This window comes from Psammomys obesus, unplaced genomic scaffold (assembly GCF_907164565.1).
Source record: "Psammomys obesus unplaced genomic scaffold, mPsaObe1.curated_primary_1811, whole genome shotgun sequence".
NCBI lineage: Eukaryota > Metazoa > Chordata > Mammalia > Rodentia > Muridae > Psammomys > Psammomys obesus.
In genome coordinates this window covers 22,320,895-22,343,282 of record NW_026590062.1, presented here as the reverse complement: position 1 = coordinate 22,343,282, position 22,388 = coordinate 22,320,895, and the positions used below count along the sequence as shown (strand labels likewise).

General features: G+C 50.5%; 1 protein-coding gene across 1 annotated transcript in view; it reads left to right on the top strand.

The window, feature by feature from the left end:
- Dtx2 (deltex E3 ubiquitin ligase 2) overlaps positions 1–22,388 on the top strand; it is a 37,681-nt gene that overhangs the window by 11,443 nt on the left and 3,850 nt on the right. The window contains exons 3-7 of the mRNA XM_055606042.1: positions 2,869–3,211; positions 4,579–5,215; positions 14,186–14,289; positions 19,765–19,911; positions 21,956–22,026. Of these exons, the coding sequence (XP_055462017.1) occupies positions 2,944–3,211; positions 4,579–5,215; positions 14,186–14,289; positions 19,765–19,911; positions 21,956–22,026 (1,227 nt within the window). The 5' untranslated portion in view covers positions 2,869–2,943. The remainder of the gene's footprint in view (positions 1–2,868; positions 3,212–4,578; positions 5,216–14,185; positions 14,290–19,764; positions 19,912–21,955; positions 22,027–22,388) is intronic.

The window sequence follows — 22,388 nt, the reverse complement described above, 5'->3', positions numbered from 1 at the left end:
ATGTGAGTGTGCATATGGAGACCAGATATTGATGTCAAGATGTTTTTCTCAGTCCTTCCCCCACCTCATTGTCTGCCACTGTCCCTAGGGTTCGCCTCTGTTTCATTTCAGCTAGACTGGCTATCAAAGCCGAAACTGCCTGTTTGCACCCCTTCAGGTCCGGGGTTTCAGACACACTACATTTTTTTGCATGCGTTCTGGAGTTCTGGACTTAGGTCCTCCTGCTTTGCATTGCAAACACTTCATTCGCTAAGCCATCTCAACAGTCCTTAACTTTTTTTTTTAAGACCCTCTCTATGTAGTCCAGGCCAGCCTCAAACTCAAAATGAGAGAATGAAACTCATATTCTCGTGTCTCAGCCTCCGTAGTGCTGGGGTTTCAGGCATGTGACACCACACCCAGCTGGGTGGGTGTGCTATACTGTCTGGCTTAGTTCCCATGAACATAACTTAACACAAAGGTCAATATTTTCATTTTCTAAATGAAAGCAAGCCAACGGAGAGAGCAAGAGACATTGGGGCCTGCGCCTCTTTGTTTCTTCCTCCGTAGGACCATGGCCTTGTCCCTCATCTCAGCGTTGAAGGATGGTGGCATCTGGGAAGCTCCGGTGTCTGTTGCCATATGATCTGGCTGGTTTCAGCCTACCTGTGAAACAGGGAACGCATTTGATGTGCACTTAGGGAGCACGTGCAGGAATCAGGAGACTGAAGAGGCACTGTCAGTTCAGGGTACAAGAGTTGGTTGGTGCAGGACTGTGCCCTGGCAGATCTTCCGTGGGACAGCTCTGGGCACCTTATGTCGTCATAGTCTCCAGCTGTGTTCTAGGGCTAGTGTGTGTGTGTGTGTGTGTGTGTGTGTGTGATGTGATGTGATGCCTGCCGGGAGCTGGCCCTACCGCTGTGACTAATGCATTGTGTTGTTATGTGGTGGGGTAGGATTGTGTATGTCCTGCTTAGTAGAGTTCTGGTTGGCATGGGGAAGGTATGCAGGGTTGTGAGCTCATTCTACACTGGGGGATTCTAGGCAGGCTGTGCACCACTGAGCCATGCCCCCTGAACCACACAAGTTGAGCATGTGAGTTTTCAGGAGAAGATGGAGTGGAAAGAGGAGCAGGATGTCACTGGGGCACACAGAAGTCAGGTAGCTGCTGAGCAAGGCACAGGTCCTTGAAGGGGCTGTGGAGAAGCCAGGGGACACTTGAGGGGTTTGTTTGTTTGTTTGGTTTTTCAAGACAGGGTTTCTCTGTGTAACCTTGGCTGTCCCTCTCTGTCAACCAGGCTGGCCTGAACTCACAGAGATGCACCTGTCTTTACCTCGAAAGTTCTGGTTTGTACCACCATGCCTGGCAGGACTTTAGTTGTGTTTTGTTTGTTTGTTTGTTTGTTTGTTTTTAATCTAGGATTTTTTTTGTGGTCAATGATAGTCCCTTAGCTGTTTGTTTTTGTGTGGTGTGTGTGCAGGTGCGTGAGTGCATGCATGTTTGTGCATGCAGAGATCAGAGGAGATTTAAGATGCCTTTTATCACTTTCCACCTTCCTGCTGTGAGACAGGGACTCTCACTGAACCCGAAGCTTGCCATTTTGGCTGGGTTGGGTGGCCAGCAAGCTTTCTGGATTCACCTATTTGTTTTATAGCACTGGGATCACAGATACAGGTAGCATGCCCAGCGTTTTTGTGGGTTGTGAGTCTAAACTTGGGTTCTTATTTTGTAAAGCACAGCCTAGGAGCCTGTATGCAAGTCTTACCCACGGGTGTCCTGGAATACCCTTGAGGACAGTAGCAGGGGTTACCCTGTCTGACAAATAGGGCCTGAATTGGGAACTGTAGGGCTTATGCAAAAGTGCAGTCATAGTGGTCTTCTCCGCAAAGATTTGGGGTGACTCACCAATATCCTGAGTGCCAGGAGGCATGGCTCAGCAACAGAGCATCCGCTGAAAATTCCCCATTAATGGTTGGGTGTGGCAGAGAGGAACTTCAATGGTGACATGTGCAGGTCTTATGAGCATGCATTCCAAAATTCAAAGGAAGGAAAAAAGGAAGGGAGGGAGGAAGAAACTGAACAGAATATAGTAGAATCAGGAGGAAATAACTGGGTAGAGATCAACAACCCACTTTCACTGTGTGCCCGTCCTATTTTAGAATGTTTGCTGAAGTGGGGATAAACAATAGGAATGAGTTTAAAAAAATTTTTTTATTGTAATTTCACATCATGAACCCTGTTACCCTGTGTCATGGAGATCCTGCAGCTTTAGATCTGCAGTACTGGCCCTTTCACATACTTCAGCAGTTCATATTTGGGGTAGATGTTGGGGTGTGCCCTGGATCTGAGCCTGCATGGTAGCTGAGTTGGCTGGCCCATCAGCTCTCCTGTACCCATACCTTACCCAGTGCTGCAGCCATCAAGGGGCAGAGCCGTTTCTCCTGCTCCCTTGGAGCCAGCTTACCCTCTTCGATGCCAGCAGGACCAGCTCTGTAGTACTACCCAGATAAAGTGTGGGGCCTGCTCTCAGGACAGGGTCAGCTCTCCCATTCTCATGCCCTTGGGATTAGCTCACCCTCCGCAAGAATGACTTTTAATTATCCTGTTAGAGCAGAGATAAGGATCAAGAGTTGATCCATGGAATCCTGAAGGTGGTGGAGAAAAGCTGGTTTTCAGCCAGGCAGTGGGGCACACACCTTTAATCCCAGTACTTGGGAGTCAGAGGCCAGCGGATCCCTGAGTTAAAGCCAGCTTGGTCTACAGAGCAAGTTCCAGGTGAGCCAGGGCTACACAGAGAAACACTATCTCAAAACAAGAAAAGTTCGTTTCCTTGAGCTGCCTGACAAGGTCCCCAGTGTGTATGAGTAACTACTGTGTCTTTTTCCCAGGTCTCCTGGAGGTGCTGGGCAATGAACCTGAGGCTGCAACCCAGAGTGGTCTGAAGTCTTCAGGGAAAGCAGAAGATGGCCATGGCCCCAAGCTTGTCTCTGCCGCAGGTGTATCCTAGCCCTGTGCTGGTGGCTGTGTGGGAATGGCAGGATGGGCTTGGTACTTGGCACCCATACAGCGCCGCTGTCTGCTCCTTCATTGAGCAGCAGTTTGTTCAGCAGAAGGGCCAGCGTTACGGACTGGGGAGCCTGGCCCACAGTATCCCCTTAGGCCAGGTTGACCCTTCACTGGCCCCTTACATCATTGACCTCCCCAGCTGGACTCAGTTCCGTCAGGATACTGGTAAGACCTTCTGCCTCTGGTTCAGGGCCTGGCTTTGGGCTGGATACTAAGCTGGGTTTTAGGTTATGGTTGTGATTGATTGACATACCTTCCATCACTACTCTTTACATGAACACATCTGATTGGATGGGGCTTTAATAACAGATTCCGGGGCTGAGAAGGTAGCCTAGTTGGTTGAATGCTTACCTCTTGTGCAGGTAGCCCTAGATTGTAGCCCCAGCATTGCATAAAACTGTTGCTGAGTACATGGCTGTAATTGTAGCATTCTGGAGGTGAAGGCTGAAGAGTCAGGGGTTCAAGGTCATCCTTGACTGTATAGTGAGTTCTAGGTTAGGCTGGCCTACAGAAAATCTTGTCTTAAAATAAACCAGCCATTACTTGGGAGAAATGGACCTTATAAGAGTGAAAGATGTATTTGGGAGCTCATTCAGAGGCTCTCTTGGCTCCTCCCTCCTTTAGCAGTCTGGCAAGCATGAATTTGGCATGCCGTGGTAGTTGAGAGTGTCTTGTGCTTGCCTGTAATTCCAGTACTTGGGAGGCCAAGGGTGAAGTATAGGCTTTGAGACTAAACTGTCTTAAGGGGAGAGGAAAAGAAAGCCTGATAAGAATGAGCCATGTTTGACAAGAAAGCTGCTAGCCTCCCTTGCCGTAGAGGGTGAGCCCTTACTTTGTGACTCGGTCCTTTGCAGCCCTTTGCCTTGTAGCCTCTGTACCCTACAGTGAAATCTGGACAGAAGAGGCCCTGCCAGTCCTTCAGTCTAATAGCCATGTAACCATATGGCTTCAGTGGTGATGTTGAGTTATTGGGGGAAAGAACTAAGGCTGGGGATGGAGCTCAGTGGTAGAACCAGAGAACCAGTGGTAGATACCAGAGATACATAGATGCAGAAACACACACAGATAGACACACTTACACCGCAGACATGCCACACAGGTACCACAGACACATGCACACACATAGCTACATGTTCAGATATAAACAGACACAGCTGTACATACCCAACCATGACACATACACACATGGACACATCACTGACAAACACAAGACTGGGTGCACGCATACACCATAGACATGTGCATACACACATACACAGGTGCATAGGCACACCTCAGGAACATGCAGACGCAGATACTTAGACACAGACAAACACACATTCAAACCAGAGAAACACCAGACATATATTGATACCATGGGCGTGCCACAGACAGACAGATGCACACACATGCATAGGCACAGCTGCCATCGACACACGCACACTGGCGCATGCATATACCCACAGCAAGATGGGTGTGGCAGTGCACACCTGCAGTGTGCATGTGGAGCAGCAAGAGGCTTCTCGTTCATGGGTTCTGATCCCTTTCTGCAGGCACCATGAGGTCTGTGCGCAGACACCTGTTCTCTCAGAATTCTGCCCCAGGCCAGGGCATCGTCTGGGAATGGCTGGGTGATGACGGATCCTGGATAGCCTATGAAGCTAGTGTCTGTGACTATCTGGAGCAGCAAGTGGCCCGGGGCATCCAGGTCGTGGACTTGGCCCCATTGGGCTATAACTACACAGTCAACTATGCCACCCTAACGCAAACCAACAAGACTTCCAGCTTCTGTCGGAATGTGCGACGCCAAGTGGGGCCAGTTTACCCGGTGACTTCAGTCATCGCTCCCCCAGGCCAGATGGGACTTGTCTGCTCTTGCCAACAGTGCCTCCATGGTAGCGGAACTGGCCCCGTGTCAGGTCGCTACCGCCACTCCATGACCAACCTGCCTGCGTATCCTGCCCCCCAAGCACCCCAACGGACCGCCGCTGTCTTTGGGGCCCACCAGGCCTTTGCCCCGTACAATAAACCTTCACTGTCTGGGGCCAGGTCTGCGCCCAGGTTGAACACCACCAACCCCTGGGGTGCAACACCTCCTACTCCAGGCAGCCAGTCCTTCCTCCACTCCAGCCTCTCCCACCTGGGGCCACAGCTCCCGCCCTCAGGACCGTCCACCTCCAGTGGAGCCAGGTACCTCACAGTGGGAACTTTGCCTTAACCCATGTGGAAAGCCTCTCCCTCAGCTTTGCATCTACACGCCTGCTTGCCCCTGGCGTGTTGTCTCTTGTAAGTGCCACACATGTGCTGAGCTTCCTTGGTTTCCCAGTTTGCCATCCTATGGAGCTGCCATACTGTGGCACTTTGTTAAGTCCTGGCAGCCCTGGGACCAGTAGTCTCTCTTTTTAAATTTTTATTTATTTATTTATGATGGGTCTTATGTAACATAGCTCAGGTTGTCCTCAGAATTCCCTGTGTAGCTGAGGATGATCTTGAGCTTCTGATCCTCATCTCTACCTCTCCACTGCTGGGGGGTCAAACCCAGGGCTTTGTACATGTCAGACAAGCACTTCGCCAGTTAAGCCCAGCTCCAGCTCTGTCTTTACTGTTTTAAAAGACTCATTCTGTAGCCCAGGCTGATCCAGAACTCAATTATGTAGGACAGGCTCTCCCTGAACCCCTAGCAAGTTTCCTGCCTAGTGTTGGCTACAGGCCATTCATTACCCAGTACTCAGGAGTCCTTTCTTAGAATCGCAGAGTACAGCAGACCTTTGCCAGGGCTTATGGACTGCCTCAGGGGCTCTGTACCTTCCTGACACTTTGAATAACTGAGAACTCACTGGCTTCTGCCCTGCGTCAGGCAGTGCAGATATGAACCCACAGTTTAGCTCTGAGGACCCCAGCGTGATCAGAGAAGGTGGAGGCCCTGGGAGACAGCACTTGAGAAAGGTGATTGACGACAGAGGCTCCTCCACACCGTGGTGTGCGCTTTTAGTCCAGTGGGTCCATGGTGCTGGGGATGGAGCCCAGAGCTCTACACTTGCCAGCTGGGGCTGGGGTGGGGGGGGGGACTGCACTGCACTGGGCCCCCGCTGTGCCTGTTAAATAGCTTAGGCTGGCCTGGAATTCAGTCTTGCCTCAGTCTTCCAGATGTTGGGGTTATAGGTCACGCCCTCAGGCAAAGCCAGGTGGCGTTGTTTTAAGTTTGCTTGCATGTGTGGCGGTGCTCATGCTCGCCTGCTGCCGCAAGAGGGTGTCTGATCCCCTAGAACTGGGGTTACAGATGGCTGTGAGACAGACACCATGTGGTGCTGAGAATGGTTTTAACTGCTGGACCATCTTTCCAGCCCCCATGCCAGATGGTATTTTGTTGTTTGTTGTTGTTGTTTTCAAGACAGGTTCTTTCTGTGTAGCCTTGGATGTCCTGGGACTTACTCTGTAGACCAGGCTGGCCTTGAACTCAGAGATCTACCTGCCTCTGCCTCCCAATCATTGGGATTAAAGGAGTATGCTACCAGCCGCCAGATGGCATTTTTGAGAAATTATCTTCTCACCTTTTCTTTTGTGTGGGAGGGGCCGAGTGCCAGTGCCACGGTGAGTTGGATTTCTCCTGCCACACGGGTATGGGATTGAACTCTGGCCATCAGGCTTGACAGCAGTCTCCTTTACTGCTGAACCACCTCACCGGCTCTGGGGTTTTATGTTCTTCTTTGTTTGATTTTAGAAAAACCTCTCCCTTTGTAGTTTAGGCAGGCCTGGAATTCTCCATCCTTCTCTTTTATCCTCCTGAGTGTTAGGCAATCACTCTGCCGTCTTCAGCACCTCCATCAAGGAAAAAAAAAGATGCACACAGAGACATCTTACAAAAGCTAGTAGTGTTCTCTAAAACCCATGTGAATAAATACAAGCTCCTGAGTCTTTGCTATCTTGGCAAGCTTTACTCTTCGGGCTTTATTCTGCAAGGGCAGGGGTGGACATCAGAGATTTTCCCAGTGTCTGCAGGTGAGGACCTGCAGGTGTAGCTTAGTGTTAGAATGACTTACTAGATCCTCCATGCTTGGGGTGTGGCTCAGGTGTAGAGCATCTGCCTCGAGGTCCCCAGTGAGAAGTTGTGGCTCAGTAGTATACCACCTGACTAGCATGGTGCCCAGGTGCCTGCCAGCACCCTAACAAGAAAAGCAGTCAGTTGCTTTGGGCACTTAGAGAGGCATTGAGGCTGTCTGGAGTGTGCAAAGCAGAGGGAGGGAGGTACCTCAGGGCAGCGAGGAGGGGTCTGCTAGACAAGGGAGAGTAGAGGGCCTGGACCGGCCTCCTCCAGGACTTGAGGCTTCTACATGGACATGGGCCTGCGGGGCTCCCAGAGCTGTCCCTCTTGTGTGACTCACGCCTAGTATGTGGGTCAGTTCTTGAGGGAACGGGACTCTGTGGCCAGCCTGGGACAGTGTGAGGCAGAGTTTCAACTTTGTGAATTGTTACAAGTTGAGGTAAATCTCTCTCCACCTTATCCTCTTTTCCTGTCTTCCCTCTTCTTTCTCAGCTCCTCATTCTCCTGCTCTTTTTCTCCCCACTCCTTTACTTGTTCTCCCAAGCAGTGTCTCACTCTCTAGCCTGGCCTAGAATTTACTGTATAGCTCAGGCTGTCCTCAGATTCTTAGACCTTCAGCTCATGAGTGCCAGAAACAGACGTGAGCCACCAAGCCCTGCTGAGGCAACTCAGTGGGGCTCTAACTGGGGCTTCAGGGTGAGTCAGACTAGTGAGCCCTGGATCTTGTCTCCTGGTGTGGGGCTCTCATAGGTTGGGGCTCTCTCCTCCCCATTGACAGGCGTACAGACATGCTGGGACCCTGGCAGGCCAGGCAGATGATGGAGGTCACTGGGCCAGCTTGTTGCTGCTGGACAGGCGACAGAAGACAGGAGGAACTGGGCCAGCCTGCTGTGTTGTCGGATAGCCTCCGAGCAGGCTGGCTGCTTTCTGGCATAAGTCACTGTGCATCCGTGTTTCCTCAGGCCTTTCAGGAGCTGGGAGGGGTGTCCTTTCACTTGCACGGACCTATGTAGTATGAACCACCAAGCGTTTACCCATATCTCTTTACATTAAAAAAATTAATATAAATTAGTATATATTTTGTATGTGTGGGAGGGTTGGTGTGCTTGGAGTGTGCTTGGACAACCTCTTGGAGTCAGTTCTCTCCTTCTGCCATGTAGACCCTGGGGATTGCACTCGGGTCCTTAGGCTTGGTGGCATGTCGCCATTCTTCCAGATCTAATTTATTCTGTGGCTTTCCTTAAGCTCTCTGCTAGCCACCCTCACTCCCCTACTCGGTCTCTTTTCCCTAGCTGCCACTGGGAAAAATGCAAACATTTGGCCCCTTGGTCTCCCCAGGGGCTGTGGTAACAGGTCTCAGAACCAAGTGAGGGTCAGCAGCATTGGGTGAGAGTTTGCAGAGGCCTCTGTGGAGGAAGGAGGTGGCGGGGCAGGCAGGGCCAGTCTGAAGAGAGCACACAGGGCTGGGGAAGCCTGAGAACTCTGCCTGCTGATGAGCTTCCGACATCCCAGGCTTCTGTGGAAAATCTCCTCTCCCCCTTTGTTTTTAAAGCATATGTGGTTTCCCATCCCTCTTTGCTTAGTTTAGGTGAAACTGGCTATGTCCCCTGGGAACATGCAAAACAACACAGACAAAAGCTGTGTTGTTCGTAATTGAGCTTCTGGCTATTCCTACATTTCCTTGTAGCTGAACTTTTATCCCTTTAAGCAGCAAAACACGTGCTGTAATGAGGGTGCTGGAAAACTTTCCAAAATGTGTCATGCTCACACCCATCTCTATAAAGCAGGGCAGGACAACTTGCTCAGCGTTTGATTGAAGGTGGTGACGAGGTCTGGCAGCTTAGCAACGTTAGCCAGGTGTGTCCAGCTTGTGCCCCACAGGCTTCATCCAGCTGAGGCTAGCCAGGAATGCGGCCTGACATACGATTGTAAAGTTATGTCAGATGAGAGTGAATGTGTAGGTGCCTGTGTGTTTGTGTGCTGTGGACATACTTTCACATGCACATAAAAGTCAGGTCCAGGGCAGGAGTGCTCTGGCTGTGCTTCCAGAGGACCCGAGTTCCAATTCCAAGCACCCACATAGCAGCTCACAATTATTTGTGACTCCTCTTCCAGGGGATCTGACACCCTCACAGCCATACATGCAGGCAAGAAACTTCTGTGCATAACATAAAATTTTAAAAAAGTGTCCCTTGAGTATTTATAAAAAAACAAAAACTCAAAACCTGAGAGGCAGAGTTTGAGGCCAGCCTAAGGATGCACCAGTATGCAGCACTTGCCAGACTGCAGATGTAGAGGTAAAAGGATTGCTCTTGGAGCTGTTTGTCTGTTTCCGTATGTGGGGACTCAGGATGGCCTCGGGTCCTCGGGCGTAGCGGCATGCGTCTTTACTCACTGAGCTGTTTCACACTTCCCACCACCACCAACTCCCTTCCCCACATTTTTTTGTTTTTGTTTAGAGGATAGGATTTTGCTGTGTAGTCAGCTGCTTTGGAGAGTGTGTAACTCAAGTTGGCTTGAACCCACGAGCCTCTTCAGTCTCCAGGCTGCTGGGATTACAAGTGTGAGCCACCACACCCAGCAGCATCTGCTGTGTTCTTGCTGCTGCTCTGAGGGCCTCCCTCTCCCAATGCCACTGCCCTGGGAGTCTGTCTGCCGCCGCCTATGTGACTGGAACTGTGGATATACTCTGCCTCTGCCTTACTCTTGCTGTGGGTCCGTGGGTCAGCCAGTGTGGGTTTGTGTCCCTGGTTCTCGTGTCCTCTTCAAGATTATCAAGATTAGGGTGTTGGATGTTGCAGGTCCAGGTTTTTTCTTTAAGTTTTTAAGAAGATTTATTATGTATATAGTGTTCTGCCTGCATGTACACCTGCACACCAGAAGAGGGCACTAGATCTCATTATAGGTGGTTGTGAGGCACCATGTGGTTACGGGAATTGAACTCAGGACCTCTGGAAGAGCAGCCAGTACTCTTAACCTCTGAGCCATCCCTCCAGCCCTTCTTTATTGTATTTAATTAACTAACTTATTTTTTGAGACAGGGTCTCACTGTGTAGCTCTGGCTGTCTCGGAATTCACTGTGTAGACCAGGTCGGCCTCAGATTTACAGAATTCCACCTGCCTCTGCCCCCTGAGTGCTAGGGTGAAAGGCATGTACCTCCATGCTTGGCTATTTTTAAATATTTTTCATTCCATTCATGTGTGTTTGTGTGTGTCCACATACACAGACAAACAAGCATACATGTGCCATGGCACACATGGAGGTCAGAGGACAACTTGTAAAAATCAGTTCTCTTTATCATTTTGTTCCCAGGGATCAAATGCTTGGTCCTCAGGCATGGCAGCAGGCTCTTTACCTTACTAAGGCATCTTGCTGACCCCTGAATGTCCCTTTTTCTCTTATGCTGCTGTGGTTCTTTATATTCAGTGAGGGCCTGGGGTCCTGCTTTGTCTTTATTCTGTTCCTGGAAGATGGGGGGGGGGTGTCTTAAAATCTTTACACTGGACTCTGGTGTTCATCCTACCCACCACCCTATATAGAAATGGGAGCACCAGAGTGGGACTTGGCATGCCCATTTCATAGTGTCACCTCAGAGACTGTCCTTGACACTGTCCAAATTGGAGCTAAGTGTGGCCCCAAGTCCAGGGTTGGGGGTGGACGACTTGGATTTCTTCCTGCCTGAGCCTCCCCCTTGCCTGGGACTGTCTATAGAGCATTGAGCATCAGGATGGGGATGTGGCGCTGTGACTGAAGCTCTTGATTAGTAAATGTAGAGATGGGCTGGGTGTAGTGGCGCACGCCTTTAATTCCAGCACTTTGGAAGCAGAGGCAGGCAGATCTTTGTGAGTTCAAGGCCAGCCTGGTCTATAGGACCAGGACAGCCAGGACTGTTACACAGAAAAACAAAACAAACAAAGGTACCCAGAGCCCCAGAAAACCACACAAATGCCTGGCAGCTGTGGCAGTCCTTCTGAAATTCCATTCTGAAAGGGGAAGACCATTCGTTGGTGAGCTCCGGGGTTTGATTGATAGATTTCTTCTCAGTGAATACGGTAGAAGACCAATTGAGGATGATGTCAGACATGATGTCCACATGTTGCCACATACATATAAAAACACGCATGTGCACATGTGATATCACGCAGACTTGGAGTCCTTGTCTCATTTCCTCCGCTCTGTTTGGTGTGGAGTTCAGCTTCCTCTCCCCATTAGTGTGTCTTCCTGGTGAGGGAAGACCTGGAAATGGGCAGTAGCCAGGGACCCCATCTCTGTGGGACCACGGGCTTTTCTCGTAGACAACTTCCTCAAGCTGACCTTTGATTTCTCTGGCACTCTTGATGCAGAGCTCAAGTTCATTGCTCTCTGGAGAGGTGACTGGGCTGAAGGGCTTGTTTGTTGTATTTATTTATTTTTGTCTTTTAAAACAAGGTCTTGGCTGTGTGACCCTGGCTGGCTTGGAATTTACTATGTCTTGTCTCAAACTTAGGGTGACCCTCCTGGCTCTGCTTCCAGAATGCTGGGTTTACAGGTATATGTTATCATGCTCTGCTGATTCACTTGTGGAACATCTGAGTAATTCACGTCACAGAGACCCATTTGAGGGTTGGAGGAGGCAGGGAGGAATCGGGGGAGAAGCCTGCTATGGTGGCAAGCATCTGTAATCCTAGCACTTAGTTTGAGCACAGCCTGGGCTACATGGTGAGTTCAAGGACAGCTTGGAATACATATGAGGCTATCTAAAAGGGGGAGGGGCACATGAGCTGGGGCTATAGTTTCATTAGCAGAATCTTGCCTAGGAAGTCCTGAGTGTAATCTTAAGCACTGTGTAAATGCATTTCAGTAGTGTCCCCCTATGATTTCAATCCTCCAGAGTTGGAGGCCAGAGTTCAGGGTCATCTTCAGCCAGCTTGGGCTGCATGTTACCATAGGTGAAGGAAAAAGGTAGGAAAAGGTTCAGAGGGGGATGGAGCTTACATGGATAGTGTCTATACCTCATCCCAGCTCTGGCTTTAACAGAAAAAGCCCTCAGCCTTTTTGGGGGGCTGAGAATAAAGGGGATAGGAAGCTCCACCACATGAGATATGAGGCTATCTTATTTGCAGAGAAATTTAGGAAATCAAATAAAACCTTTTTGGCTTTCTTTCTTTCTCTCTCTCTCTCTCTCTCTCTGTCTCTCTCTTTCTTTCTTTCGCCTCAATCTCAGAGATCCATCTGCTTCTGCCTCCTAAGTGCTGGGGTTAAAGACGTGCAACATCACTGCCTGGCAAATAAAACCTGTTGGTCACTCAGGCCAGTCCTGAAGCACTGTTGTGTTTGAGACCCTGAAGGAGGCTCTCCCTCAGCTGCAGTTGAGTGTGTGGCTTCCTGGCTGGATGAGAGCAGCAGCTGCCTGCAGTAGTCACCCTCACTTCTGTGAGCTGTGGCTGGCTGTGTGGCAGGTCTGGGGTAGGCCCTGGCTGGAGGCAGTGGCTGGTGTGCCTGTAGCTGTACAGGAGCCAGATAGTGCCCAGCCTTTGTGCCCAAGTGCCTTCCATGTTGTAGGCCTGGCCCTGAGGAGCTCCCTTGTGTGGGACCACATAGGAAGGTTGTGTAATCTTCACATTTCCTCATCCGAATGGGCAGGGATGAGGGGAAGGACCCAGAAGGCCCCCCAGCAGTGGGGGGGGGGGGAGAGAAGGAGCTGGCGGGAACTCAGGCCTTCAGCCAACTGTTCTCAAAGTAGAGCTCTGCGTCAAACCAGAATGGCTTGCTTGTGGTATTCCCATGTGATCTTTTCATGCATCCATTTATTTTGTAGAATTAGCAGTTGAACCTAGGGCCACAGTCATGGTAGGCAAAGATTTACCACTGAGGGTTTACGTCAAGTCTTTACGTTTATGTGTGTATTCTCTGTGTGTACACATGCATATGTACACATTCACTTGTGCTTATTTATGTGTACATGGAAGTCAGAGGACAACTTTCCTGAGTGAATTCTCTTTTTTTCCGTTGTATCAGCTTCAGGCCTTGAACTCAGGTCATCAGTCTGGTCAGCAAGTATCTTTACCTACTGAGCCATCTCACTAGCTACCCAAGCCCTTTATTTTTTTATTTTTATTTTTTTAATTCTTTTTTGAGAGAGGATTTCTCTGTGTAACAGCCCTGGTTGTCCTAGAACTCACTTTGTAGACCAGGTTGGCCTTGAGCTCATAGAGCTATGCCTACCTGTGCCTCCCAAGTGCTGGGATTAAAATGGTGTACCGCCACACCCAGCAAAAAGTCCTCTTTTTACATAGAAACAAGGTCTCAGTAAATGGGCAGTGTTGCTCCATTACCTGGTACAGTGGCTGGCCTGCTTATGCAGACCCTGAGAGCTCCCCTGGCTTGTTCTTGTCTTGTGTTGGCCTTTTGAGACAGTCTCCCCATGTAGCATGGGCGGCCTCTGAATTTATTATATAGACCAGGCCAGCCTTAAACTCCTGTCAGATCTCCTGCCTCTGTCTCATGAGTGCTGGGATTACAAGCGTGTCTGAGATATCCAGCTAAGAGCCCTTAATTTTTTTTGCATATATGTATTTATCTAGCGTGTAGGGATGAACATGCCATTCCCACATGAGGATCAGATGGTAGTTGGCAGGGATTGGTTCTCTGCTTCCACCCTGTGTGTTCTGGGAATTGAGCTCAGAGCAACCACCTCATTGCTCTTAATGCTTTTAGTGTGTGTGTGTTTCAGTTTTTAATTCGAACACTTTATGTAAGTGACAATGCTTTTTTGTTTTTGTTTTTTGAGACAGGGTTTCTCTGTGTAGCCTTGGCTGTGCTGGACTCTCTTTATAGACCAGGCTGGCCTCAAACTCACAGAGATCTGCCTGCCTCTGCCTCCCCCAGTGCTGGGATTACAGGCCTGCACCATTGCCAACACTTCCCCTCTGCTCGCACTGGCCCAAAATGCCTTTTTAACATCCACTTGAACGCTGGTTGAAGCCTTGTCTTAAGAGTTCTGAACTGCCCGAGGACACAGCACTCAGGCCTCCACCCACAGGCTTGGAAGAAAGTACAGCCAGAGAAGCTCCCAGGCTTGCAGATTCACCGCCCAGCCTTCTACCATCGACTGAATTTGCTCTCTTTTCTTTTCAAGTGCCTCCTTCCCAAGCGGTCCCTCCTCCAGCAGCCCAGGGAGCGCCCCCACCACTGTGCCAGTGCAGATGCCAAAGCCCAGCAGGGTTCAGCAGGCACTAGCCGGTAAGTGTCCTAACAGATGACCCACGGGGCTTAGCGGGGAGGGGATGGTGGAGTGAAGGCCTGTCACCCTTTGGGTCCTCGGGGAAATCCAAAGTGACTTCTTGGAGGTCAGTGCCCTTATGGGGTAATTGGTATACCCACCCAGAAAGCAAGTCTAGGAGGCTCTGCAGCCCCTGGGCTGGGGGAGGAGAGCAGGCATCAGGTCTGCCGGAGACCTTTCTAGTATTTGATTCGGTTCAACTGTAGTTAGAGCATTTCTTCACAGGACTTCAAGGGAGTCGTGAGACCTCTTGGCCCTAGTTAGGTGTGTGTGTATGTGTTTCAAGGTTTTTTTTTATTATGTTATATGGATGTGCCTGAACGTATATATGTATGTATGTACATGTGTATTATGTATGTATACCACATGAGTGCAGGTTCCTGAAAAGGCCAGAAGAAGGTATCAGATTCCCTGAAACTAGAATTACAGGCAGTTATGAGCTGCCATGTGGGTGCTAGGAACCAACCTGAGTCCTTTTCAAGAACAGCAAGTGTTTTTAACTGCAGAGCTCTCTCTCCAGCCCATGGGTCTTGGCATTTTGTCTTTGAACTTGTTTTGTGTGAGCATGGATCCAGAGGATCCAGGTTGTAATCTACTGCAGCTGATCACCTTGTGTTTTAAGAGTCAGTCTCTCATTGGCCTGGGACTCACAGGTTCTGCAAGACTGGCTGACTACCTAGCCGGCTCAGGGATCTGACTGTCCCTGCTTCCCCAGCCTGACATTACAAATGCACACCACTGGGCAGAGCTTCCTTTTTTTTTTTTTTGGTGGGGGGGTGTTCCAGACTGGGTTTCTCTGTGTAGCCCTAACTGTCCTAGAACTCACTCTGTAGACCAGGCTGGCCTTGATTCATCAGCCTCTGCCTCCCAGGTGCTGGGATTAAAGGTACGTGTCACCACCTCTCAGCTATGGGCCTATGTGAGTTCTGGGCATCAAATTTAGCTCCTCATACTTAGGCACAGTAATGTTTGCTTGTTTGTTTGTTTGTCCAACTGTACTATCTTCCCAGACCTTAAACCTTTTAAAATTTGCATTTATTTGTGTCTAGAAGTGGTTGCAAGCATACGTGGAGCATGTATGGAGAGCAGAGAACAGCCTGTAAGAGTCAGTTCTCTCTTCCTATCATGTGAATCCCAAAGATCGAACTCAAGTCATCAGGCTTTGATGGAAGTACCTTGTCGTACCAAGCCTCCCACCTGGCTCCATTCTTCATGTATCCCGGGCTGGTGGCAGAATTCCTTGAGCTCCTGGTCCTCCTTGCCTGCACTTCTCAGGTGGCAGGATTACTATCGTTTATCACTGTGCCTGCTTTATGAGGGCCTAGGGCTTTGTGCATGTCAAGCAAGCCCCAAACCTTGTTTTGTTTGAGACAGGGACTCCATGTAGGCCTTGAACCCATAAACCCAATGCCTCAGCCTCCTGGCTGTTGTAATTACAGTTTTTGTTTTGAAAGAGGATCTCAATATATAACCCAAGCTGGCATCAATTTCTTGACCTTCTTGTCTTAGCCTCCTGGATTCTGTCTGGTTTGAAGTCTTTTTTTTTCTTAATACCCACCTTGTACTGGGACAGGGTACAACCCCTAGCTTTGTGATACATTGGTGTCCTGACTTATGGCAAGAGCATTAGACAAGATGGTGGATGTGGTCTTGATAGGTGGAACAGTCCAGGGGTACTGGGAGTGTGGCTGTCCATTTCAGGAGAGTTGTCTTCAGAGGAAGTGTGGTGCCCTTGGCCTTTGTGTGAGAGAGACTGTAGGATATGAAAAGACCCCTTTGGAGCCCATGAAGCTCTCTGTAACCGTGTATGCTGGTACTTTATCACCCCACGTGTGATGTGGATGAAAAAGAAGACAGCTGGAAAGATGACTCAACACTTAAGAGTGCTTGACTTGATACAGTTGTAGAGGAACTAGGCTTGTTTCCAGCACCCACGTGGCAGTTAACAACTCTGTAACTGCAGTTCCAGTGTTGTCCTCTGACCTCTTCAAGCACCAGGCACGCACACACAGTACATAAACAGGCATGCAGGCATACATACTCATACACTAAAAGAAAATACTTTTTTTTTGAGCATGCACACTGGACAGCTCATAACTGCCTATAAGTCCAGCTCCAAAGCATCCAGCACCCACTTCTGTCCTCAATAGGTAGCGTCACTCATGTGCATATACCCAAACATAGACACAAATAGATCCATAATTAAAAAGAAATCTTTGAAGCAGGGTCTCACTATGTAGCTCTGGCTGGCCTTGAATTCACAGCGATCTGCCTGCTTCTGCCTCCTGAGGGCTGTGGTTAAAGCCATGCACCATCATACTTGGCAAAAAAAAAAGAAAGAAAGAAAGAAAGGAAGATGGGACAGTGCAGTGACTCTTGGTCATTTACAGCTGATGCAGGGAATTAGTTTGCAACCCTGTAGTTGCACTGGGTGGGTAGACAGTGCAAGCCTATGGACAAGGAAGCCACGTGCAGCCTGGCCTCACACGTAGGCCAAAGTCCATCTCAGCAGAGTGCAGGAGGAGGTTTGGTTTCAACCATTTGGAAGGAAGAACCTTTCAGCTTGGCATCTAGAGAGGTCATGGGAGGCAGGAAAGGGTCATCCTGCAACGTTCACCTAGTGGATAGCGTTGTCAGCAAGACAGTGATGTGGCCCTTGGGTGTTCATGTTTCATCATGATGTAACTGTGAAGGAGGAACTTTTTGTTTTTGAAACAGTCTCACGTAGCCCAGGCTAACTTCACTCACTGTAGCTGAGGATGACCATGAATTCCTAATCTTCCTTTCTCTGTCTCTTGAGAGCTGGAATTACAGGGGTGCACCAGCATGCCCAGCTTTGGAGCATTGAGGATGGAACTCAGAATGCCATGCATGATGGGCAAACATCCTGCCAACTGAGCCATATCCCCACCCCTGAGGTCACTCTCCTTCCAAGCATCCTCATTCTGATGTAGGGTGTGTGTGTGTGTGTGTGTGTGTGTGTGTGTGTGTATGTGTGTGTGTGTGTGTGTCTGGAGTTGTAGGGCTGGGCTCTATGTTAGAGGAGCAGGAATATTGAGACTTGGTTCCTGAGGGCTGATAGTGGTGGTCCAGGGGCTGTCTCTGTTCCTCTGTAGACAAGTACCAGGCCTCCAACATAGGTGCAGTGCCTGGGATGCTGGGCAGACATTAGTAGGTCAATAGCATCCTTATCCTATAGGGCTAATGCTGAGGGAATGACACCAGTGAAATCAAACCTGAGTGGGTTCAGATAGCTAGGTGCAAAGGAGGAAAATGGAGCACAGTGAAGAAGCTGAGGTGGCAGTGACGTGGGGCCTCACCCGCATCTGCTGAGAGACGCTTGCTCAGCTCCTGGGACATGAGGGAAGCATCACTGTATTGGTTACTTCTCCTTGTCATTGTGACTAAGTACCTGGCAGGCGGTGTAAGTATGGAGGTCTTTTAGGTCTTGGTCTTATGGTTCCAGGGGTGCAGTCCATTAAGGTGGGAAAGTACGGCAGCAGTCGTGTGAGGCGGCCGGCCACATTGCGGACAGTCTGCAGGCAGTGAGAGTTGAAGGATGGTGCTCAGCTGGCTTCTTCCTTTTTAGTCAGTCCAAGGCGAGGAAATGGTGCTGCCTGTGGTTAGGGTGGGTCTTCCCACCGTAGTTAACCTAGTCTTAAAACCTCCCTCTCAGGTGTGCGGTGATCAGTGTCTCAGGTGTTTTTAGGTCCTGTCAGGTTGACAGCATTAACCATTGCAAGTCCATCACCTGTCACCTGCTTGACAACCAAGCAGGATGCTGGTGGGACCCACATCCTAGTCAGGGTCGTTGGAAAATATCCGGGTTCCGTGAAGGAAAGCTGATCCATCCCTGTTCCCTTTCATCTTTTTGCCACTTGCACCTCCTTGTTCTTTTGCCACATAATCCCGATGTCCTGTGGGAACTGCATTTGAGCCCAGGAGCATCCTTAGAGTGGGCTGATCCTTGGGTGACCCATGCTGGTGGTCCCCCTGGTAAGCCCCTCCTGAGCCACCACATGATGCCCAGCCTGCCTCGGCATCTGTCCCCTGTGCAGCCCACTCATTGCCTATTTGAGATCAGTGGCCCTGGCTGCCCATCAGCCCTTCTGCAACAGCTCTGCTGCAGGCGATGCTCTCCAGTTCATCCTGTCCTGGGAAGGAGTGGCACGTGGGAGGGCAGCCCTGGAAGTCTGTTCACAGGACCAGGAAAGGTGCTGTCAAGGTGGCTAAGAAGCCAGGGCATCCACTCCTGGAAGGAGGGCCTTTGGAGCCAGACTAAGAAGTGGGGGAGGGGAGATTTGCTTGTGTGGCTGTGTTGGGTGACAGTGTGGCGGGGACAAGGACCTCCAGCAAGAGAACAACATTCTTTCCTAGGAAATATCTGGCTACCAGAGAGTATAGAGAAAGGAATAGCATCTAGGAAAAGTATGGGTCCCAAATATGGGGTAGTCCTGTGGTTTGGAAACAGGAGCTTTTCTAGGGTCTACACCAGTGCCTACTGCTGATTTTTTTCCCAGTAGACAAAGGAAGCCACAGCTGGGGGCTCTGGGGTGGCTTCAGTGTGGGAGCAGTCCCGTGGATCACTGTTCCACCTCAGCAGTGTCGCTGAAGCTGAATATTGGTTACTTTACTCCTTGCTGTGACAAAATATCAAACAAAAAGCCACGGAGGGAGAGGAAGGAAGAATCGGGTTTATTTTGTCTCATAGTTTAAGGACATGGTGGGGAAGACATCTGGTCATGTCACATCCCCAGTCAGGAAGCCACAGAGGTGGGTGCTGGTGGCCCAGCTTCCCTTCTTCTTTTCCGGTGGGCAGCCCAGGGGACAGAGATGCCTGCAGTCTGAGGTCTTTGCCTCAGTTAACCTCGTTAATATGGAGACTCTCACAGATGTGTTCCAAGGCATGTCTCCTGCTGATTGTAGAGCCTGTAGAGCTGACACTTGGTATCAGCGCTTCTCATTATTACCCACACAGTCCAGAAGGGCTGTGACCAGCTGGTGGACAGCATCTCACTAGAGGCCAAGAGGGCACAGGCAGGCCATGTGGCTCTAGCCCAGGGTCACGGGAAGATTCCAGGCTCCTGGAGCCAGAGCTGCTGGAGCTACCCCCTGTTTCCACAGCTTGGCTGCACCCTGCCACATCCCTGTCTTTTCTTTCCCTGTGCCTGGCACAGGCTCGGCAGTTGCTTGTGCAGACTCCTGGGCAACTTTGGGTTCTGGTTCTCTAGTGTCTGGCCTGGAGCACTGCACTGCTGGTCTAGGGAGGCGCTGGCATCCTTCAAGTGACCAGCTCGCCTCTCCTGGGGAGATTTCTGGTCTTGATGGCTGTTTACAATGTCAGCACTTCACCCCCAGCAGGGCCATGAACACCGGGTGTGGAATGCCTCCTTCTAACGTTTGTCCCTCTGCATGTCTGATCTCGCACCGTGCAGGCATGACGAGTGTGCTGTCAGCCATTGGACTCCCTGTGTGCCTTAGCCGCGCACCCCGGCCCACCGGCCCTCCGGCCTTGCATCCGGCCTCTAAAGGTCACAGCTCAGTTAAGAGGCTGAGGAAAATGTCCGTGAAAGGTAGTTCCAGTTCACACACACTCTCTAGCCCTGCTCAGCTTCCTCCAGATCTTGCTGCCTGGACTCTCTTCTTGGCCCGCTATGGCCCTTCTCTACCTTTGCACCTTCTCTCCCTGCCCTGTCTGCCAGCAGAGGTGGCTACTGGCTTTTTACCATCTGGACATTGTTGGATGATGGGCTTATCCCTGAGGACATGTGTAACTTCGCAATGTTTGCTACAGATGGTAAGCCTGCTGTCTCTTTCAGGGACCTCACTGACCTTGAACTTTGACCACCTTGCCACCACTTCCCAAGCATTGGTTACAGGCATGCACCACCATGCCCAGTTCATGTAGCATTGAGTTTGAAACCCAGAGAGGGCTCCATGCAGGCTAGGCAAATGGTGTACCAACTAAGTCGACAGCCCCAGCCGTCTGCACACACTCGTACCCTGCTTCTGCAGATCTGTGGGCCAGGCAGGCTGGCATCTTCTCGGTACACCCAGTTTGTTTGGAAGAACACAGACACTTAGCAGCCCCTCTGGAATTCTTGGGTGTAGGTGCCTCTTATGTGGCTGACCGGGCCCGCTTTGAAAAATGCCAGTAACCAAAGCTCTTTTCAGCCCTACGAGGCTGTGTTGGCAGCAAAATGCTTAGATGGTCCCGAGCAGAGGGAGGTCAGGAGCTAGTACTGGATGAGGGGTCCTGAGGGAACCTGGAGAATGCTCTGTGTAGCCAGGGGCCTTTCTGTCTTCTATTTTTGAGACAAGCTGTTGCTGTATACCCAAGGCTACTTCAAGGTATTGTTCCACCAGGCCTGACTAACAGGGCTTTTCTCAAAGGCCCCCTGGTTCCTTGTGTGGCAGCTACAGTATTGTTGGTCTTTTTGTCTGTTTTGTTTGTTTGTTTTTGCCAGTGGCCAGAGTATGATTGTTTTGCTGGGATTGTGAGAGATAAGGGTATTTTGTGTGTGTGTGTGTGTGTGTGTCTGTCTGTCTGTCTGTCTGTCTGTCTGTCTTTGGTGAGCATAAGGCTTATATGGGGTATATGTGATACCCTCTGCTGGTTTCTGCGTTGCCCAGGAACTAACAGCTGATACTTCTACCAATGACAACTTCTCAGTCTTTGAGGTAGTAGGATTTGGACATAGCAATGAACTAGATCAAACCCCATGTCCCTGATTGCAGCTTCTGTACTGAGGCACTTGTCCATGTGGCTGTCTTGTGTTTCTCTGGGCTGGAGGAGGCCTGTGGTCCAGCTCTCAGATTATAACTCTTGGCAGCCAAGGGCTGAGGGCTGCAAGATGGTCTCAAACAGGAGCCCCACTGTGACCTCCTGTGACAGCGGAGCCTCTGGCCGGTGGCTGCGGGAGGCCTGCACTGTTCTCCCTGGTCCCTTTTCTGCCCCTTCTCTGGCTTGGCTGCAGTTGAGACCCTGCTGCCTATTCTGTCCCAACTCTTTTTCTCCTTGGAGAGCTCTAGTTTCTGGGTCAGGTCTCCCCTAAGCTTCATGCACTCAAGCTCAGCCAGCTACTTCCCGGGTCACTTGGCTTCAGAGCCCGGTCAGCTTGGGACCCAGATCTTTGAGTCCCAGGGTCGGGTGATGTGTTGTGACAGCATTTTCAGTGTTCACACATGCTCACATTGCTCCCTCCCAAACCCATTAGACTGGAAACTACCTCTCTCACTGAAATTTCCTCCTAAGACTGCTGATAGTTGGACAGGCGCCACCTCCAGAATTTGCTGGGGTGCTTTGCTCTCAGAGCCGCCCTTCGACATTCTGGGGTGATTTCCTGGGGACATGGTTCAGGGAAACATGCTGCTCTGTTACGATCCTTCTCTACCTCCGTGCTGTCCCCTGCTGGAGCAGCCCTGCTCCTAAGCAGGTAACCCGGGTGTGTGTCAGCGCCCTGCACCTGTGTGGAGGCTGCCCTGTCTTTCGAGCTAACTCCTGTCTCAGCCCTGCTAACCTTTCCCCCTCGCAGCTGGAACTTCTGCCTGCCTGCTCCCTTCCTCAGCATTGCACTCCCCATCTTGCAGGCCAGGACAACACTCACACCCACTCTCTTCCAGAAGGGGTGCCTAAGCCTGAGCCGGAGCAGGTGATCAGAAAGTACACTGAGGAGCTGCGAGTGGCCCCTGAGGAGGTATGTGACCTAGGAGGAGGATCCCAGCCCTCAGGGCCTTCAAGGAGTTGACACTGGTTCCAGCCTCTCATGGTTAGATAGTCAGCAAGATGACATGGCTAGAGCACCTTCTCACCTCGTGGCCAAGCTGAGGTCCTGAGCAGCGTGCTTTCCCCTCAGGCCTGTCAGGTGGGCATGACTGTTTGACTCTGCTCAGGCCAACTTTGTGAAGGAACAAGGTAGTCTTGTCCAAGAGACACCCCTTCCCTTCTGCTCTTGTCTTTAGTAAGAACCAATGTGTAGTTCTTTTTGCCTCATGGCCTGTGGTTTTTTGGTCATAGGTGCGAGGTGGCTCAGTGGTCCCATGTTCTAGGGCAGTCGCT